The 18,084-nt window shown below is 45.6% G+C and overlaps 1 protein-coding gene and 1 non-coding gene across 4 annotated transcripts in view; both read right to left on the bottom strand.

Moving 5' to 3' along the window:
• Positions 1-236: 236 nt before the first annotated feature.
• Positions 237-18,084, bottom strand: part of CCDC62 (coiled-coil domain containing 62) — a 51,539-nt gene continuing 33,691 nt past the window's right edge. For 2 of the 3 annotated variants that reach the window (XM_069755683.1, XM_069755672.1), the window contains 6 exons: positions 10,815-10,916; positions 10,654-10,742; positions 9,882-9,970; positions 8,673-8,817; positions 2,691-2,807; positions 237-1,973 (listed from right to left, as the gene is read on the bottom strand). In XM_069755683.1, the coding sequence (XP_069611784.1) occupies positions 1,893-1,973; positions 2,691-2,807; positions 8,673-8,817; positions 9,882-9,970; positions 10,654-10,742; positions 10,815-10,916 (623 nt within the window). In that variant the 3' untranslated portion in view covers positions 237-1,892. The remainder of the gene's footprint in view (positions 1,974-2,690; positions 2,808-8,672; positions 8,818-9,881; positions 9,971-10,653; positions 10,743-10,814; positions 10,917-18,084) is intronic. The other variant, XM_069755676.1, reaches the window with a different exon arrangement.
• Positions 16,273-16,377, bottom strand: LOC138660480 (U6 spliceosomal RNA). The gene has a single exon (XR_011317874.1). It is a non-coding gene; the product is annotated as a U6 spliceosomal RNA (small nuclear RNA).

Here is an 18,084-nt window from a genome sequence, read left to right as displayed (position 1 = left end):
GACTCAGCTCCTCCTGCCTGCAAATCAGATATCATGACATGTTCCCTTTAAGGCAGACTCGCTTATGTCTTATGAGGATCTGTTGCTTTTCTCTGGATTATTAGTGAAAATGGGATTCCCCTATCTTCTAATCCACATCCTCTCTCAATTAACTTTTTTGTTTTATCGATACTATGTAACCGTAAAATGAATGCCTCTACCCAATGGAATAACAAGCACACAACAGCAGAAATCTTAAAACAATCTTTTTTTATTTATGTTTTGATCCAATTGTTTAATTCAGTATCCAGATGAACATTTCTTACATATCATTTCTAGCACGGAATGTCTTTATAATACAAACAAACCAGTACTATACAGAACTTATTTTTATACATGATCTATATACAGTATCTTCCAACTGATCCTTACACTTGTTAGCTGAAGAAATACTGGTACCTGAGAAGAAACTTCATTAAATGCCCAAAGAATGTTCTTGCTGTTAAAAATACTGCAGGGATTTTATTAAGGCTGGCTTTTTATGCCATTTTTAACCTAAAATGAGGTGAAGAACAATGCACGCGTTAAAAAAATGTCATTTTTTGGCTGTTTGTGCACGAACACAAAAGCAAATATAGTCAGCTATTAGCAGGCAAAGAATTGTGCCACAATTTATGCCAATTTCTAGTGTACGTTATAATGAATTTGGACAGGTTTTTGAGGGGCCCTGCTCACTTTCATAAATGGCGCAAAAAGTCACTTAGAGCAGGCATAGATTTACACCATAAATTATGACAATTTTTGGTTTAACTTAAAGAGGACTTGTCACTTGCTCACAAAATTAAAGTGAGGTGAAACTCCCTGAGCTCCCCTTGATTCTGCCATTTTTTCCAGTTTTGCAATTTGTCACATTATATTCACATTTGTTATCTTTGGCGTGCATCATGTAAAATCATTGCCTGTAGTTCAACCGGGCGTTTCCAGAGTCAAGTTTTTTTTTTTTTTAAAGCCACCAAATGGTTCCAGGGATATGGGCCTTTTTACATAGTATTTGGTATTTACCAAGGAGGCGTTGCTGAAAGAGTAAGAATGCAGAACAGCCTAGAGAGACGCCGCCAGAGAATCCTGTGATCCATGCCACGGTAAAGACCATAAAAAATAGCACTACATAAAGTGCCATTTCTCAGGAAATGTATAGAGCAAAGACAACCAAAGGGCTGAACAGTGGCCCACGGGCGGCACCATGCACTCGCCTGCCGTCCACTGCCACCGCTATCTCCATCATCGAGATGCAGACAGCAGTGAATACATCAGTGCCGGAGGGGCCGCCAATTCTTTATTCCACCAATCAGCGTGTGCGACTAAGCCAGCAGAGTTAATCACTTCATCGCATCTGCGGTGCAGACAGTCGGTGCACCGGAGACTGGAGCAAAACACTAGTGGAACGGGAGAAAGCTGAGCATGTGTTTTTCCTTCATAACTGTATGGGATGTTTGACTGCATATAGGGGGCTATGTGAGGGCTCATGCTGGATATAGGGGCCTGGGCCTGCTGTCAGTGCTGGGGGGTGCGGTTACCCCCACGCTCTCTATACACTGAGCAGTGACTGAAGACATGCCGGCACCACCCCTGTGACTGAAAGCCTGCCGGGAGGAATAAAGTTAATTTCGTACCGGCAGTGGGGCTCTCAGTACTGGCGTTGCATAGTTTGAGAATGCTATTACCTACAGATTAACCCCATATCTGCAAGTTAATAGCATTATTTTACATGATGGTTTACCTTAATTTAAGCCTAACACACAATCTGACAGGAAGGAAAGTATTTCTGCCCTCTATGATGTTACTTAGACAGTACTCTGCCATGGAATTTGCCATCTTCTAAAATCAGTATGCTATCATTTATAAGGCTGCCATCAATTGTCCAATGTCTCCGGTTTGTCTTCTGTGCTCTCAGGTTCTGAAGGAATACAGTATAAGGAGCTTTCTCTTGTATGCTGTAAAGAGATTATGAATGATTACCATTGTATCGTACCTTTGGCTGATTACTATTTTTTAAACAAAGAACTAGAAATACATCCAAATCTTACCAATGCCTTTTAATGGTTAACAGGAATTTCTTGTCTAAGAAGAAAAGTCGGAAATCACATGAATTGTGACAGTGTGCAACAAACACACTGTCATGATTCCACTGAATTAAATTGTGGTAGTGTGCGGTCATGTCGCATGTATGTGATTTGGGTACTTGCGGTCATGCGCCTACTAGTCTTATTTGGCTTCTCTCAATTTACTTCTATTGGAAGCAGTCAAATGAGACTAGTTGAAAGATAACCACAAGTATGCATATCACATACATAGATATATATATATATATATATATATATATATATATATATAGATATATTTATATATATATAGTCTTGTGAATGCATGGGGAAAATGAGATTCAGGACAGCGTACGCATTGTACAGTGTCACAATTCGGCAGTCTGCAATTACATAAAGTGACTGCAACCTTTTCATCTTAGACCAGGAAACCCCTGTAATATTGTTCACCCATTAATTTATCATTGCCAGCAAGACTTTAAAAACTGGATAATTGGGAGTTGCAATATAGAAAACTTTTTAAACATACAGTACACAGTGACACTAGCATGAGGTGTAACAACTTATCTGTCATTTTAAGGAGTAATTTTACAGTCCATGGTAACATACCATTTTGAAAGAGCTGCCATGTGTGTCATTGAGCAATAAGCCAAGTTCAAGATCTGCAACCATCTGGCGAGACTTTGCCAACAGGTTCTGCAACTTAGTTGTTGGGGAATACAACTGCTATATGAATAGAAAAAATACAGTTACATAAAAAAATAATCAATTTGATAGTGTCCTCAAGAAGACCTTTGTAACCTTTTATTATTTATGTTGTTAACACAACTTTTGCCTTTCCTTCCTAGGTCATGCTAGAATTTTAGGCCTATAAAGCTCTGTGTGACTTATTCCAATTTCTGAGGTACACTGGTAAGTGTGACATGGAAAGCATGCTTTGAGATGATCTAGGATAGGGATTTCTTTTGGCAGCATACCATTTTGTATAATGCCAACTAATTTCACATCACTTAACAGTCAGAAAATCCCAAAACACAACCAAACACATATTATCATTTGACTGCCATGGTCCCTGATATCTAATCTAATCTACTATATAATTGTCTAAGGGTCATTTCCGTCTTTCTGTCTGTCTGTCTGTAACGGAAATCCCAAGTCGCTGATTGGTCGCGGCAAAACAGCCACGACCAATCAGCGACGGGCACAGTCCGGCGGCAAAATGGCCGCTCCTTACTCCCCGCAGTCAGTGCCCGCTCCATATTCCTCTCCAGTCAGTGCTCACACAGGGTTAATGGCAGCGCTAACGGACCGCGTTATGCTGCGGTGTAACGCACTCCGTTCACGCTGCTATTAACCCTGTGTGACCAACTTTTTACTATTGATGCTGCCTATGCAGCATCAATAGTAAAAAGATCTAATGCTAAAAATAATAAAAAAAATAAAAAATAGTTATATACTCACCGTCCGTCGGCCCTTCGGATCCAGAACAGGCCTTTCCCGCTCCTCGCGACGCTCCAGTGACCGCTCCATGCATTGCGATCTCGCGAGATGATGACGTAGAGGTCTCGCGAGACCGCTACGTCATCATCTCATGACACCGCAATGCACTATTGAGACCGGAGCGCGCGAGGAGCATCGGTAAACGCTTCGCCTGGATCCGGGGGCCAACGGAAGGTGAGTATATAACTATATTTTATTTTAATTCTTTTTGTTTTTTTAACAGGGATATGATGCCCACATTGCTATATACTATGTGGGCTGTGCAATATACTACGTGGGCTGTGCAATATACTGAGTGGGCTGTGCAATATACTGCGTGGGCTGTGCAATATACTGCGTGGGCTGTGCAATATACTGCGTGGGCTGTGCAATATACTGCGTGGGCTGTGCAATATACTGCGTGGGCTGTGCAATATACTGTGTGGGCTGTGCAATATACTGCGTCGGCTGTGCTATATACTACGTGGGCTGTGCAATATACTACGTGGGCTGTGCAATGTACTACGTGGGCTGTGCAATGTACTACGTGGGCTGTGCAATATACTACGTGGGCTGTGCAAACTACTACGTGGCTGTGCAATATACTGTGGCTGTGCTATATACTACGTGGGCTGTGCTATACACTACGTGGCCTGTGTTATACACTACGTGGCCTGTGTTATACACTACGTGGCCGGTGTTATACACTAAGTGGCCTGTGTTATACACTACGTGGCCTGTGTTATACACTACGAGGGCTGTGTTATATACTGCGTGCATGGGCTGTTATAAACTACGTGAGCTGTGTTATATGCTACGTGGGCTGTTATAAACTATGTGGCTGTGTTATATGCTATGTGGGCTGTTATACACTCCGTGGGCTGTGCTATATACTACATGGCTGTGCTATATACTCCGTGGGCTGTGTTATATACTACGTGGCTGTGCTATATACTCAGTGGGCTCTGCTATATACTACGTGGCTGTGCTATATACTACGTGGCTCTGCTATATACTACGTGGCTGTGCAATATACTACGTGGCTGTGCTATATACTACGTGGGCTGTTATATACTACGTGGCTGTGCTATATACTACGTGGCCGGCCGCGAATAATCAGCGACAGGTGCAGTCCGGCCGCGAATTGGCGCGGGATTTGAACCACACTTCGCTAATTGGTCGTGGCCGGCCGAATCCTGTGTATTCAATGTATTATTCTAAAATCTTCATAAATAAACTGCAAACAGATTCTAGAATACCCGATGCGTTAGAATCGGGCTACCATCTAGTCTACTACATAATTGTCTAAGGGTCACTTCCGCCTTTCTGTCTGTCCTTCTGTCTGTCTGTCATGGAAATCCCAAGTCGCTGATTGGTCGCGGCAAAACAGCCACGACCAATCAGCGACGGGCACAGTCCGGTGGCAAAATGGCCGCTCCTTACTCCCCACAGTCAGTGCCCGCTCCATACTCCCCTCCAGTCAGCGCTCACACAGGGTTAATGGCAGCGTTAACGGACCGCATTATGCATTCTGTAATGCTGTAGATAAGCCCCCGATGTAACCTGAAAGATGAGAAAAAGAGGTTAGATTATACTCACCTGGGTGGGCAGTCCGATCCGATGGGCGTCGCGGTCCGGTCTAGTGCCTCCCATCTTCTTACGATGACGTCCTCTCCTTGTCTTCACGCTGCGGCTCCGGCGCAGGCGTACTTTGTCTGCCCTGTTCAGGGCAGAGCAAAGTACTGCAGTGCGCAGGCGCCGGGAAAGGTCAGAGAGGCTCGGTGCCTGCGCACTGCAGTACTTTGTTCTGCCCTCAATAGGGCAGACAAAGTACGCCTATGCCGGAGCCGCAGATTGAAGAAGAGGACGTCATCCTATGAAGATGGGAGGCCCCGGACCGGACCGCGATACCCTTTGGACCGGACCGCGATACCCTTTGGACCGGACCGCAGCGGGACCTCCCCTGGGTGAGGGGTGAGTATACTAAAACCTCTTTTTCTCATCTTTCAGGATACATTGGGGGCTTATCTACAGCATTCCAGAATGTTGTAGATAAGCCCGATGCCGGTGGGCTTAGCTCACTTTCGATTTTGGGGGTGACAGGTTCCCTTTAAATTCTTGCTCTATCAATCACAAGATAAAGAAGTTCACCTCTACGGTCAGTGATTGGCTTAAGCTACTTTCACACTAGCGTCGGTACGGGGCCGTCGCCATGCGTCGGCCCGACGTACCGAAGCAAACTGCGAAAATAATGAACAACGGGGGCAGCGGATGCAGTTTTACAACGCATCCGCTGCCCCATTGTAAGGTCCGGGGAGGAGGGGGCGGAGTTCCGGCCGCGCATGCGCAGTCGGAAATGGCGGACTCGACGCACAAAAAAGTTACATGTAACATTTTTTGTGTCGACGGTCCGCCAAAACACGACAGATGCGACGTGTGGCCATGCAACGTTAATGTAAGTCTATGGAGAAAAAGCGCATCCTGCAAGCACATTTGCAGTATGCATTTTTTTCTCCAAAATGACGCATTGCGACGTACAGCAAACAACGCTAGTTGAAAGTAGCCTTAGTGGGCATTTCTGTCCATTTTCAGTGCGTCAAGTAGAGACCAGCGGACACTGGGAAATTATCAGAACAAGAGCTGGAGATCACTGGTGAGAGCATTACTTTTATTTTTTCATAACCAGTGTAAGCCCATTTTAAGTGAAAGCAATTCCTTATACTGTAACAATACATACAAGCAAATTTTCATACATGTGCAATATTTGGCTTTAGGGTATGTGCACACGTCAGGATTTCTTGCAGACATTTCTGCCAGAAATCCGCATGCGTTTTCACCGCGATTTTACTGCGTTTTTGACGTGTTTTTGGTGCGTTTTTTCCCAAATGCATAGAATTGCGGGATAAACGCAGAAAATCCGCAAAAATATTGAACATGCTCATTTTTTTTTACCGCGATGCGTTTTTTTCGCGGAAAAAAACGCATCCATGTGCACAAAACATGCAGAATGCATTCTAAATGATAGGATGCATAATGTATGAGTTTTTATAGCGTTTTTAGCGTGAAAAAACCTGAACGTGTGCACATAGCCTTACTTTGTCTTTGTACAAAATGAGGAAACAAACTAACGGAAATGTTTTACATTTACACCTAGCATACCTCAGAGAATTTATTGCAGAGTTTGCCTGCCAAGCAAATCAGTAAATAACGTAGAATAGATCAATAATACCAGAAAGATAATAAATAACTCATTGACAGGCTGAACCATTGATTTCTATGAAAGATGTGTAAAAGAGAAAAGGGAACACCCAGTAAAATACGGTCTTATCCAACAGACAAGTTTGTATAGGTGAGGGGTAAACTGCTCATCTAAAGGTACCGTTACACTAAACGACTTACCAACTATCACGACCAGCGATACGACCTGGCCGTGATCGTTGGTAAGTCGTTGTGTGGTCACTGGGGAGCTGTCACACAGACAGCTCTCTCCAGCGACCAACGATCCGGGGAACGACTTCGGCATCGTTGAAACTGTCTTCAACGATGCCGAAGTCCCCGGGTAACCAGGGTAAACATCGGGTTACTAAGTGCAGGGCCGCGCTTAGTAACCCGATATTTATCCTGGTTACCATTGTAAAAGTAAAAAAAAAAAAAAACACTACATACTCACATTCCGATGTCTGTCACGTCCCCCGCCGTCAGCTTCCCGCACTGACTGTGTTAGTGCCGGCCGTAAAGCAGAGCACAGCGGTGACGTCACCGCTGTGCTCTGCTTTACGGCCGGTGCTGACAGTCAGTGCAGGGAAGCTGACGGCGGGGGACGTGACAGACATCGGAATGTGAGTATGTACTGGTTGTTTTTTTTTAACTTTTACAATGGTAACCAGGGTAAATATCGGGTTACTAAGCGCGGCCCTGCGCTTAGTAACCCAATATTTACCCTGGTTACAAGTGAACACATCGGCGTCACACACGCCGATCCAGCGATGACAGCGGGTGATCAGCGACCAAAAAAAGGTCCTGATCATTCCCCAGCGACCAACGATCTCCCAGCAGGGGCCTGATCGTTGGTCGCTGTCACACATAACGAGATCGTTAGCGGGATTGTTGCTACGTCACAAAAAGCGTGACGTTGCAACGATATCGTTAACGATCTCGTTATGTGTGAAGGTACCTTTATGTGAGTTGTTTAACCCACAACCAATGACTAGAGGATTGACTTCTGCAGTACCCTCAGGTTGGGAGATCCTGCTGTGTAGAGCAAGTAGTTGGAGGATAGGAGTAGTAGACTGAGATGTCATTCATGAAATCCAGAAGACTTCATCAGGAGAACTATGCACAGGAGATGCGGTTCTCCTGATAAAGTTGGACCAATTTCAAAACACTTTGAGAATAAACAGCATAGTTAATTCTGTATAACGTCTTCTGGATTTCTTGAATTACATCAGCAGCACAGTCTACAACTTCTATCCTCCCAGTACATCCCATGTAACAAGGGTAGCATAGCTATATACATACACTACTTTGCGACTTCAACAATCTCAAAACGCACCCCCCCAAAAAAAAAAATCTTGAATACATCTATAGTACATGGGAGTGCTGCTCAAATTCGACTAAATGGGGTCAAGCAGTCTTATAAGCTGGATGTGAAACCACTAAATTCTAATGTTTTCAATGTGAGGGGACTAGCACCTCAAGGCCTTCATTTCCCCAGGCCATGGAGCATGGCCAGCTAAGATCTAAGAATTGCAATAATTCAGTTTTTAGAATCTAAGGAGATTATTGCATAAAATCACATTTAGTCCTCCGGCAATGTCACTCGCACTATTTTGTCAACACTATGTAAAAATACCATAAACTTCCATACCAAAAAGTGGGTTTCATAACGCTTTCTCTCAATATTTTCGTCATGTTTTTATGCTGCATCTGCAATTTATCTCAAGAACAGAACATACAAAACTGCATATGTTGACTTTAATCATTTTCTAGAGATTTTAACATAAAATCTGGTCCCAATATTTTTTATCTAGGATACAATACAATGCAATAAGTAACACTAAAAATGAGGCATGTTACGGTTTACTGGGGCACATAGGAGATGAAAGCACTAACCTGGTGTCTGAGAGGTTCTGAGTCTTTCAGGGATGACTGCATTAAAGGCATATTCAGGTCTTCCATGCATAATGGTGGACTCTGGTGGTTTGCTATTAATACATCATTTTCAGTAGAATCCAAATTGAAATCTGATGGACCACAGCTAGAAGTAGAAAGTGGATAAATGATATGTATGCACGTGTACTACCACCTGTTAGTAACTTCACTGGTCTCTGCAGGGTATACAGACAACAGGCCGGATGCTGCGCGCATCGCAGGGGTGAACAGAGACCCTGCACAAGGAAGACCCTGCACAAAGGAGACACCGAGGGACAGCACCGCCCCTGAAATGAGCGACACAGATGACACTTCGTTTCAGGGAGGAGGCAGAGGTTGTGACAGTGACCACAGACCCTGCCCCCCTGATCATGCTTTGTTTTAGTATCCCAGCATGCACTGGTGATACTCAAATCATCAGTCAGGGAATTAAAAAAAAAAATACAAAAAGTTACACAGTTCATTTAGGGAACAGTAGGAAATTTGTAAAGCAAGTATTTTAGAAAATAGCTTAGAATTATAGGACTAAATAGAGAGGGAGTTAGGAGTAAAATGCTTTGCCTTCGGACTACCCCTTTAATCTCACCATGACAGTCACCAGACAGTACCATAAAAACATAATAAAACTTATAAAGTTTGCCCGAGCTTAGGTATTAATTACTTATGCATACAATAGGTCACAAATAGCATATCGGTGGGGATCCAACACCCAGCACCCCACTGATCAACTGTAATTTAGGCGGCTAGATGTAAACACACTGAATGGAGGTGCAGAGAGCAGTTTCATTGAAAGTGTAGCAGCCGCTGCCGATTGTTGCCAGCAATATGAGCACAGGTCTCATTTCTTTGATTAAGAGTTTATACTGCAGTAGCCAGAAACCGCTGCTACACATAGAATAGAGCTGTGTTCAGGAGCCCTGCTCAAAGTGTCTAAGACCAGATAGCAGCTGATAACAGATGCCAGGGACCCCCACTGATCTGCTACTGATTAACTATCCTGTCCGTAGGTCATTAATACCTATGCTCGAACAAACCATTTTAAAAACATTTTACTAGTGGGATTATTGATGAATTCATTTCTAAAATAGAACAATATATTTAATTTTACTAAATTGTAAAATGCAACAACACATTCTCTCTTCCTTCTCCCATCTGGGTGTAAGGATTTACCTGACATCAACTTGCTTCTGCATTTTGTCACAGGAACTCTCCAATGTTAGGTGAAGAAACTGCAGGTCGAGCTGCTGCTTCATGTAAATCTGTGGAGGAGCCAATAGTAGACACAGTACAGCTTTCTTGTCCACACCGCTGATATCTAGCATACTTATCCTAGCATCACTCAAAACACTTGGAGTACTCTATGTGCCAGGAGTGGGAGCGTGACCGCTGGTATGCGGTTTGCATACATGGGCTAATGCCGACTAGACATGCACGGCCTTGCTCAATGCAAGGGAATTGAGTGAGGCAGACACGTCTAGTTGGAATGTGGCCGGAAGTACGCAAATTGCATACTCACTGTCACATGAACGCCCACTCCCAACGTGTGCTGTGAGGATTAACAAGAGCGAATGCAGACTTGTGCTCCAGGGTCGGACAACCCCTTAAAGTCTCGCCTATTTTTCAATTGGCCCCCAAACTCCTATGCATCTGGCCACAATAAAGCATGCCCTGTATTTTAAGCATCAGTTCCCTTAACAGGTTGGCCCAGTGGAATCACACAGCCTGCTGAATGCAAGCCTGTAGAATGTCACAAGTTTTGTATATAGGTTATCACAAAGTATAAAAACACTAAAACATTTTCTTTGCAATAAAAACCTATGGCCATAATGCTTAACCCCTTCACGCCCACGGCCCCAGCTTGTTTTCACCTACCTGACCAGGCTAATATTTTTCAATTCTGACCAGTGTTACTTTATGTGGGAATAACTCTGGAACGCTTTACCTGTCGTAAGTTCTGCAGTTCTGTGCTTGTTCTTTCTTGCTTGGATTTTGCTAGCTGAAGGAGTTGATCTTTACGTTTCTCTCTTTCAGCTGTAACGTAGAATTTACATGATGTAAACACCATTCATGTGATGGAGGTTATTGTAATTCAATGTTACTCACCTGCAAAGACCAGCTCAGCCTGCAAGTATGCACTTTCCTGCTTGAGACGAATGATCTCTTCCCTCTGCTCATTGTTTTCTACAGTCTTTTGGCTGAGGTCATCTTAAACATCATAAAACAATGCACTGATGAATGCCAGTTCAAAAGAACACCTGTCTGACACCAAAGTTAAACCGACATTTGGATGACTTGGAAGCTCATGTTGACATATCCAGTAGTTCTTTCAATCTTTGTTTCTTTTTTGTGAGGACAAAAATTAACCCCTTTGTGACTGGGCTAAATTTTTCAAATCTTACATGTCGCTTATGTGGCAATAACTCTGAAATGTTTCTGATATTGTTTTGTCATGACACATTATATTTTAACCCTGCTGTTGTCTTCGATCTGGGGAGACCGATTTTGAACTTTGGTATTTTTGGGGGTGTTCAAGATGCGGTTCTGAAACTTGTGGTTGATTGACTTAAATGAGGATGGGTCGGTCAGCCACGGGTTTCAGAGCCGCATCTTGAATATTTGAAAGAATATTGAAGTTCAAGGTCGGTCGTTTTTGACCGAAGACAACAGCAGGGTTAAGATAATAATAAATTTATGTTGATATGTTTTGCGTTTATAACAATCTCTGAAATGACACATTTATGAAACTTAGCAATTTTCAAACTTTGAATGATTATCCCTTTAAACTAGACAATTGATATCACACAAAATAGTTAATAACTAACATTTCCCTCATGTCTGCTTTACATTAGCATCATCTGTAAAGTTTTCTTTTATTTTGTTAGGATGTTAGACGCTTTAATAAATGTTGCAGTAATTTTCCTTTTTTTTTTTCAAGGAATCTTACATAACTAATTTTTTTAAGGGACCTATTTGGTTTTGAAGTGACTTTGGACCTATAAATTGTAAAACCCTTTAAAGTGATACAATTTTAAAAACTGCACAACTTAACATATTCAAAACTGCTGTCAGGTCATTTATTAACCCTTCAGGTGCCTTTCCAGAAATAATGCAAAGTGGTATGACAGGACAAAAAAATGTTATGTTTACCACCTAAATGTTGCTAACTTCTGAACAACTCTAAGGCCAGTTTCACACGTCATGATATTTCCAGTACCGGAAAAAAAAACGGTACTAGAGAGGACAGTGTCCCTATGTGTAATACTTGCTACAGTAAGCGCTGTTCCCCGGCATCGGGTGCTGAAGATGCTCTCGTCTGATGCTCTGCTAGCGATCAGCATGAGCAGGGAAGAATGATGAGAATTGTATTCAAGAGACACCAATAACAGCAGGCGGCGGCTGATGGGACTATTACTCCCATCAGCCTACACCTGGTGCCGCTAATAACAGTAACAGCAGGAGTGGCTGATGAGAGTATTCCACACCCACCGCCTGCGCTGTAAATAAATGAATGAAAAAAAAAAACTGGTGTGGGTTCTATTTTCTATAACCAGCCAGGCAAAACTGACAGCTGGAGGCTGCAACCCTCAGCTGTCAGCTTCAGCTAGTTATCAAGAATAGTGAGGTCTCCACAGTTTTTTTTTAATCTAAATTTAAAAAAATGGCGTGGGGTCCCACCCATTTTTGACAACCAGCCTTGCTAAAGCTGACAGCTGGTATTCTCAGGCTGGTAAGAGGCAATTGATATTGTCCCCCCCAACCTAAAAATAGCAGCCCCAGCTGCCCAGAAAAGGCGCATCTATTAAATGCACCAATTCTGGCGCTTTGCCTGGCTCTTCCCACTTGCCTTGTGGCGGTGGCAAGTGGGGTTGATGTCACCTTTGTATTGTCAGGTGACATAAAGCCCGTGGATTACTAATGGAGAAGTGTCTATGAAACACCTCCATTACTAATCCCATAGTTGTATGGTAAATAAAGACACAGCTAGTTTAAAGTATTTTATTAGAAGTAAAACAAAACACAGTTTTCCATTTTTATTTAAAACAGGGATTTTTGTGTACTCACCGTAAAATCCTTTTCTCCAAGCCACTCATTGGGGGACACAGGACCATTGGTGTATACTGCTGCCACTAGGAGGCTGACACTAAGTGAATACAAAAAAGAGTTAGCTCCTCCTCTGCAGTATACACCACCCACTGGCTCCAGACAGTACCAGTTTAGTGACCAAGCAGTAGGAGAGTAATCATCAAGAATAGGTACAAAATGTAGGTACAACATGTTAAATTAGAAAAACAATAATAGCCATGAGGCCAACAGGGTGGGTGCTGTCTCCCCCAATGAGTGGCCCAGAGGAAAGGATTTTACGGTGAGTACACAAAAATCAGGTTTTTCCTTCGCCACATTGGGGGACACATGACCGTGGGACGTCAAAAAAAGCAGTCCCTGGGTGGGAAATAACATCATAACAGAGTAAACTCCCGGAATCCGCTGTCTAAAGACGCGCTACCTCTGCCTGAAAAATCTGTCTACCCAGGCCCGCATCTGCTGGTGCCTGAGTATGGACATTGTAATGCTCTGAGAAGGTGTGCAGGCTAGACCAGGTCACCACCTTACAAAACTGCTCCGCAGACGCTTGATGCCGAATGGCCCATGAAACACCTACCAACCGAGTGGAGTGTGCCTTGATCCCAGCTGGAATAGGCTTGCCGCTGACACGTTAAGCTTCTTGAATAGCCGACCGAATCCATCTGGCTATTGTTGACTTAGAAGCGGCCGATCCCTTCCGGTGCCCCTCCGGGAGCACGAACAGGGTGTCTGGTGAAAAGGCGCCGTGCTAGACACGTACCTAGTGAGAGAAAAGGAGCTCGGCAGGAGAGAGCAACTAACTCCGAGACACTTCTGATTGATGTTACTGCGACTAGGAAGGTGACCTTCCATGGGAGGTGGGAGAGAGAGACAACCCTGTAACTGTTTGAAGGTAGATTCCTATAGGAAACCTAGGACCAAGTTAAGGCCCCAGGCGTCTAAGGGCGCTCTGTAGGGACGAACCACACGAGAGACTACCAGAAGAAAGTTCTCACCCGCGGTTTGGAAGAGGCTTTACGCTGAAACAATACGGATAAGGTAGACCTGCCCTTTGAGGGAGCTCGGTGCTAGGCCCGAGTCCAGACCGGACTGAAGGAATTCAAAAAAGGGAATGGAGAAAAACAGAGGAGGACGACCTCGGCCTATACACCAATCAAAAAAGGCTTTCCAGGTCCAATGATAGATGCGTACCGACACCAGCTTCTGAGCGTTAACCATGGTGGAAACTGCCTCTTGGGAGAAACCAGCTACGGTTAGAACCCAGGATTCAACGGCCAAGGGCCGAGTTATGGTGGTCAAAAGGGCCCTTCAAAGGCAGGTCCGCTCGATCTGGTAGTCACCAAGGGACTTCTGCGACAAGCTGCACTAATTTTGCATACTACGCTCGGAGTGGCCAGTTTGGAGCAACTAGGATCACCGGTACTCCCTCCGCTTTGATCTTTCTGATTACTTCGGAAGCAAAAGCAATGGGGGCAGGTAGTGAAGATGAAAACTAACTCCACGGAGGGACGAACGCGTCCACCCGATGGCTCTCGGGTCCCAGGATCGAGCTACAAATTCGAGCATCTTTGCATTCAATCAGGACGCTATTAGGTCCACGTCCGAAGTCCTCTAGTGAAGACAGGCTAGCTGGAAAATCTCCGGTTGGAGAGACCACTGTCCCAAGGTCAGGCTTTGACGGGTGAGGAAGTCCGCAGCCTAGTTTTCCATGCTCAGGAGTGAACAGCCGTGATAACCAAGTGTTTCCTATTGGCCCAGCGAAGGATATGTTCCACCTCGCGCATTGCCGCTTTGCTGCGAATGCCCCATCTGTAAGCCACGGCCGTGGCAATGTCTGATTGAATTTGGATGGGATGGCCTGTCAGGAGACGATGGAACAGCCGGATCGCTCGGTTCTCCAGGACATTCATGGGAAGAGAAGACTCCTGAGGAGACCAATTCCCCTGGGCAGTGTGATGACGAGGGAGAAGAGGCTCCTGTCACATGCGTCCAAAAGCGCATGTTGTCCCTCATGCCAAGGCGAATGTACAGAAGAGATGGCTGCAAAGTGCTCGGGCCTCTTGCTGAAGGGCTAGCAAGATGACCAAGCCAAAGGGTAAGGCTGAGATGAAAATGTTCTTCGCGGATGGCGAAGCGCAGGAACCCTTGGAGAGGGGAGACGGCATCTTCAAATGCCGTACTCTGACAAAATGTTTCCGAAGCTTTAGGTCCAGGATGGCCCTGGCTGTACCATCCTCTTTTGGGACCCCAAACAGATTCGAATAGAAACCCTTGAACTTCTCGTTTCCCGAAACCGGGGTAATGACCCCATCTTGCGGAGTGACTCAGCATGGGAAATGCTGGTCATGAATGGCGAAACAAAGGAATCTCTGGTGGGGGGGAAAGATCGGGATATGTAGGTAAGCATCGCAGATGTCGATGGATGCCAAAAAACTCTCCCTCTTCCATAGAAGCGAAGACTGAACGCAGACATTCCCTGCGAAAATGACAAACCTTATTTAGAAGTTTGAGGTCTTGTAAACGACGGATAGACAGGCCTGACTGAATAAAAGTAGGCGGCCGGCCACCCTGCCGGTGTCGACCAGACGACACCAGGAGTCAGCGGCAGAAAATCTCTGACACCTAGATCCCTTAGATCTCGACTGTTTAGGGCGAGATTACCATTGTCGACTAGATCTGTAGGAGAATCGAGAACCTCTGTCCCTGTGTGGGGAGCGCCCTGTCCCAGGGAGGTAGTGGTGGTGGACCAACCCGGGTTGGAACTGTTGTTGTCTCCGAAAAGGACACCTAAGCCTCTGCTGGGGAAGAAATTTACTCTTTCCTCCTGTGGCATCAGAAAAAAGCTGATCCATGTTCTCATCAAATAGGCCACCGCACTGGAAAGGCAGAGATATCAAGCGCTTTCCACTCTCCGAGCATAATGCTCTGCTTATCGTGACTGCACTCGCTGCCGATGGAGCAGAACAGTCAGCCGCATCCAAGATGCATGTACCAGGTTATCTCCAGTTCAAGAAATTTGGCTGGCAAGATAATTACCACTCTGAATGGATTTGGCCAGGGTATCTGCACAGAAGACTATCACCTTAGAAATTCATGCTGCAGCGAATAAAGGACAGAGGGCCGAGCCAGAGGCCTCAAAAAACAGAGCGAGCCAGGTGTTCTATCTGACGGTCTGTGATATTTTAAGAGATGACCCATCCGGTACAGATAAAAGGGTCTTGGATGCCAGGCGAGACACTGGCGGGTCTACAACAGGGGATTCAGCCCAGTCCTTCCTCAGCACAGCCGAAAAAGGATATTTCGCTTCCAGAGACTTTTGTCCCTGTAACGATTGAGTGTGGCCGTAAACTCAGGGTGGACTGTAAAAGTCTTATGGGGGTGTTTAGTCCTGTCAAAGGACACGGCTTGATCTGGAATGGAATCAGATTTCTCATCAACGTTTAATGTCAGATTGACCGCCTCAATCAGCGCATTCACCGTTTTTACGGAACGCTTCACGAATTTGCGTGTCCTCCTGGTGCAAGGGCCATGCTAATCCTCTGTATAGTTCCAATTTTAGTATATATGCTGCCGAAATGAGCACCTGGAAGTCTGGTGAATCCAAGTCCAAGGAGCTGTCCGATTCATACTCAGAATCGCGGTCGTTACTGACCCCTGGAGAGGGAGAGCAAGAAGAACTCGCGGACAAGAAAGCACTAGAATGCTCTGGGGACGTGCTGCGGATCCTTTGCCTAGACACCTGTAGGGTTCTAGAGTGCTCTTGGCCCCTGCTGACCGGCTGCTCCCGTATGGGAGAGGATCCATTTGTCAGACCTGCGCATACTCCAATCCCTGGAGGGATCATGGAGGGACTCAATTGCTTTGGCCTGAGAAGCCATGGATTGTGACAGTGACGAAGCCCACTCAGGGGGGCTAGGTACACTGGGCTCGGTGGCGGCGGAGGGCCCCTGGGGTCATTTGGGGGTCATAGCTGATCATATGACCTCTGCTTTAAGTTGGGACATTGTACCCTTCTAAGTGTTCCCTTTAAAAGCGTAGGGAATTCCTGCAGTGAAAAGGTTACAGCAGGGAGGAGGAGGGTGGTCTAACACATCGCTCTCTTACCCAGATCCTGTGTCCCCAGGTCCTTCTGCGTGGCACTGTAGCTGCTGAGCCTCCCCAGAGAGTGCTGACGTTGCGGCTCAGATGTTCCCGACAAATTGCCTCAGAGATCACTGCCAGATGTTCCAGTGTGTGTCCGTAGGGTCCGTGGGAGGAGGGGAGATGGCTGCCGAGATTAGAAAAGGTGCTTCTCGTCCTGTACGAAAAGCGCCAGAAAGGTGGGCAGAGCCGCTGGGAAGCATCATAGCGGGGGCGGAGTTACCGTATGCGGCCTAGCAGAGAACCGAAGCTGGGGACTAAATTTATCGGCGCCGGTACCGGAAAGGCCAGGGAGCACTGCCCCCCTCTATCCAGCGCCGCCACAGACTGCCTACCCAGAGCCCTCCAGCCCCGGCACTTACCCGGAGAAACTGCCGGGTGGCAGGTAAGCCAGCGATATGCGGCAGCTACATGTCCTCCTGCCGCAGCTGGTCTTGGACGATGCAACGATAAAGGAATCATCCTCGATCCACCATTCCTTTAATGGGGAGGTGGAGAGGGACCGTCCCCCTCCTTGTACCATCCACTTTAACAGTGGTGGTGCAGTGGGGGCTGCTCGGACGCTACGAGGTGGACCTCTGTACATCCAAAGGGTTAATCCCCTAGGATGGGACAGGGCTAATGTCCAGCATTAGGCCTGGCTGTGGAAGAGGATACGTGGAGGCGACACTCCATGTACTCATCGGTAAGGTGTGGGGAGATTGGTGCCCTTGATGGGCCCCGTCGCCCCTAAAAAAAAAAATTCAGCTCAGGCGTGGCATCCCACGTCGCAGGAGAGGATACAGAGAGGCGACACTCTCCGTGCTCGCCTGTTGATGGTTCGAGGAGATCAGAACCTTGAAAGGATCCGTCGCCCCATTCATCTGTAGTAAAAATCAAAATCAAAAATGAAAAAGACAAAAAATATAATAAAAAAGTTTAGGACTGAAAACCAGACCTGTGTACCTCCTACGGACACCAAGCAAAAACTGGTTCTGTCTGGAGCCAATGGGTGGTGTATACTGGAGAGGAGGAGCTAACTCTTTTTTTGTATTCACTTAGTGTCAGCCTCCTAGTGGCAGCAGCATGCACCAACGGTCCTGTGTCCCCCAATGTGGCGAAGGAGAAAATAAACACAGTTATACTCACCTAACGCCTAATTCCATTGAAG

This window comes from Ranitomeya imitator, chromosome 1 (assembly GCF_032444005.1).
Source record: "Ranitomeya imitator isolate aRanImi1 chromosome 1, aRanImi1.pri, whole genome shotgun sequence".
Taxonomy (NCBI): Eukaryota; Metazoa; Chordata; class Amphibia; order Anura; family Dendrobatidae; genus Ranitomeya; species Ranitomeya imitator.
This window is presented reverse-complemented; position numbering and strand designations above follow the sequence as displayed.